This window comes from Lotus japonicus, chromosome 1 (assembly GCF_012489685.1).
Source record: "Lotus japonicus ecotype B-129 chromosome 1, LjGifu_v1.2".
Lineage (NCBI taxonomy): Eukaryota > Viridiplantae > Streptophyta > Magnoliopsida > Fabales > Fabaceae > Lotus > Lotus japonicus.
Genome location: NC_080041.1, coordinates 58,770,686 through 58,773,806, shown reverse-complemented (window position 1 = coordinate 58,773,806; position 3,121 = coordinate 58,770,686). Strand labels below are relative to the sequence as shown.

At 41.0% G+C, this 3,121-nt stretch overlaps 1 protein-coding gene across 1 annotated transcript; it reads right to left on the bottom strand.

Moving 5' to 3' along the window:
- Positions 1-996: 996 nt before the first annotated feature.
- LOC130740046 (uncharacterized) lies at positions 997-2,857 on the bottom strand. The gene is made up of 2 exons (XM_057592545.1): positions 2,405-2,857; positions 997-1,200 (listed from the first exon to the last, which is right to left on the bottom strand). The coding sequence occupies exons 1-2, from the start codon at positions 2,855-2,857 to the stop codon at positions 997-999; spliced, it is 657 nt and encodes a 218-aa protein (XP_057448528.1).
- Between the last annotated feature and the right edge of the window lie 264 nt (positions 2,858-3,121).

Genomic DNA, 3,121 nt, shown 5'->3' with positions numbered 1-3,121 from the left:
TAGAGTACCATAATTGTTCATCCTCAAAAACCTTAATTGTAATCATCAAAATATAGAGATGCAACCACTGATCAAATCTTGATCTTACAACAAAGGACAAAGCACAATCACAAATCCTAAAACACTTGATCTCTCTCAATAGCTTCGGGTAGTCTTCATGTTTTAGGTCTTCATCCTTTTATAGACTTCAGCCGCGGTAGCATGGGCTCCAGGGTTAGCACGGGATGAAGTAACAGATTGCAGCAACAACAATTCAAAACGCAATCTTTATAGATTTGGTTACTTATTGCACAAGTAAAGATAGAAACCAATCTTTTAACAAAGATTGTTTCAACAAATAACAACTCATAAACAGAACCTTCTGGAATAGCTACTTGACTCTCAAGTAACACGGAAAACATATCTTCAGATAATCTTCAGAGGGCCCACAACATAAACTCAAGCTGAGGACTGATGCCCTAGCTTCGCATAATCATATGCCACTGCGTCTGCTTCGACAATCGGTTGTTTTGACAAAATGCAAGACAACATGTACCAACAACAGAGAATCTTAATTCTCCCCTTTAAGCATAGCTTCCCCTCAAATGATGCATCCATACCAACAACTAGCATAGTTGGAACATAACACTTAGCAGCAAAAACACACAAACAGAATTACTATTTGGCCTTAGCATATGATGACTTCACAGTAGATCAGCTTGAGATATCCACATAAAACTAGAAGATGCAACTTGAAACAAACATAGCCATTGTCTTGAACTTGTCTTCAAATTACACAGACCAAAGCTAACACTAGCAAAACACACATAGTCTTCACAGTAGCAACATAGGTCTTCACAGTAGCAACATAGATCTTCACAGTAGCACCACAAATTATTACAAACCATAGTAGATAGAATCTTTAAACTGCAAACTACTCCCCCTTTTTAGCACAAATTTGCAAAGGGTGCACAAATACATCCAAAAACAAAAGAAAGTAGCAAAAAACATATCAGACTAGTCTTCAGAACTGGATTCCTCTCCAGACTCTTCTGCACTCTCCTCCTCACTTTCAGCAGATCCTTCCTCCTCTTCATTGCTCCCATCCTGAGCAGCAGTAGCAGCAGCACTTTGCTCTCCTCCTTGGCGTTCTTCTTCTTGCAGCTTGAGAAGCAAAGCATCAACCTTGAGCTTCCTGGCAGTGCTCACCCTAATTGTCTCCTACAAAGCCTTGAAGACTTCCTATAATTCAGCAATGATGGCCTGAGTGCCAGATTCAGTCACAGGAGAGGTAGATGTCCTGTTGGTTGGCATGGCAATGTCTAGGAGATGTGGTTCCATAAACAAGCGTTGATCCAGAGTGATTGGAACTCCACGAGACATAGCCACTTCATCAGCCCTGAGTATTTGAGGATGCTGCTTGAGAATGATCTCAGTAAGAAGTGAAGGAAATGAAACACGCAGCTTCACAGCACAAGTATCAGCATGCTTCAATGTCTGCTCAAAAACAAAAGTTCCAAAATCAAATGCAATAGACTTGCCAATCTTATAGATCAATTTGGCAAGGGTAGCAGAAACACCAGAGGTATGCTGAGTAGGAACCCAATTCACAGCACCAATCCTGTTAAGGATTGCATACTTCACACTGAGATTTCCAGTGAACAACAATTTCTTGCTGGGCCACTTCTTCACATGACTAGCAGTAAGTTCCTTGGCCACATCATCCATGGACACTTCTTCATCAGCAAATTCAATAGCACTTCTTCCAATTGCTTGATTGATTACAGCAGGTGAGAACACGACACATTCAGCCCTCACAAAGACTTTCCTGAATTCATCACTCTCAGGATGACCAACATCAACAGAGAGATTCACCAAGAATTCTCTCACAAGCTTTTCATAGCACCTTCCAACATTCTGAATAGTCTTCATCAGATCTGCTTTCTCAATAAGAGCAATACCATCTCTGCATTCAAGAACATCAGGGCCAACTTCTCTTTCCTTGGTCATTCTTCTCTTGCAAACAAACTTCCACTTCTGACCATTCTCTTCTAAGTGAAAAGACACTCTATCAATAGGAACAACAGGGACATTTTGTGGAATACGCTTACCAGAATATTTCTTTTTCTCTGAAGGTCGAATGTCCTGGACATCGGCGTCAGCATCTGACTCAGAGTCTTCAATTTCAACTGGAATCTTCCTTTTCTTCTTCTCACTGGGAGTCTTCTCTTCCTTTTGCTTTCCTTTACCCTTCACATTGGCTTGTCTAGACTTGTAGGTTATAGGAGAAGACTTAGATCTCTTTGGTGGAGAAGGAGTAGTTTCAGGAGTAGAGACCCTTCTTTTTCTCTTCAGACTCAGTCAGAGGAACATCATCAGTATCATCATCAGAGATGTCCTGAGCAGGGGCTGGAGCCTGGATTGCCTCTTCAGAATTGGTATCCTCAGAGTTGCCATTCTTTGGATCAGCATCCTTCGAAGAGGATGATATAGAAACATCAGGCTGGGTAGCATCGCCTGAATCTTCATGAGAAGTGGAATCATTTCCAGGATTTTCTTGATCACAAATTTCCTTAGACCAAGATGTCTCAACATCGGGCATAACATCAGGGGGCGATTTCATAGGAGAATCTTCATCATTGATTTCCTCTTCATCAGTAACATCCTCATAGTGAGGAACATTTGTGGGTTCTTTGTTCTGAACCTTTGACATGTAGGTCTTTCTTGCTGGGTTTCTTGTCTTCGTCTTCCCAGGAGCTTTCTTTGACACAGAAGATGGTTGAGAAGAACCACTCTTCAAACCTATGCATTTGACTCCTTTAGAAGTTCTTTCAATCTTTGCCTTGACAAAATCATTCTTTCCTGAACTTTGAGACATGATGAATTGAGAGCAAACACAAACAGAGCACAGAACGATGAAAGAGAATTGAAAATGAGAAACAATGAGACTAGAAGAAGATAGATGCATAAGCGGTTGAGAGAACACAATTTGCCCGTTGGAGGTAGTTATAGGATGAGTGAACCATAAAGTAACTTTCTCTCTGCTGATATCACAACGGTAGTTAATGATGATCAAGGATAAACTAGCCGCTAACACAAAGTGGCACGCTAATTGCTATGCCTCAAAAACGCAAATCCCTAG

Bases quoted from the DNA above. Each gene is read 5' to 3' on its own strand.
- LOC130740046 (XM_057592545.1), bottom strand. From the start codon at position 2,857: ATGTCTCAAAGTTCAGGAAAGAATGATTTTGTCAAGGCAAAGATTGAA. The intron at 1,201-2,404 runs GCAATCCAGGCT...AAGGCTTTGTAG, and splicing joins AGGATACCAATTCTGAAGAG to GAGACAATTAGGGTGAGCAC.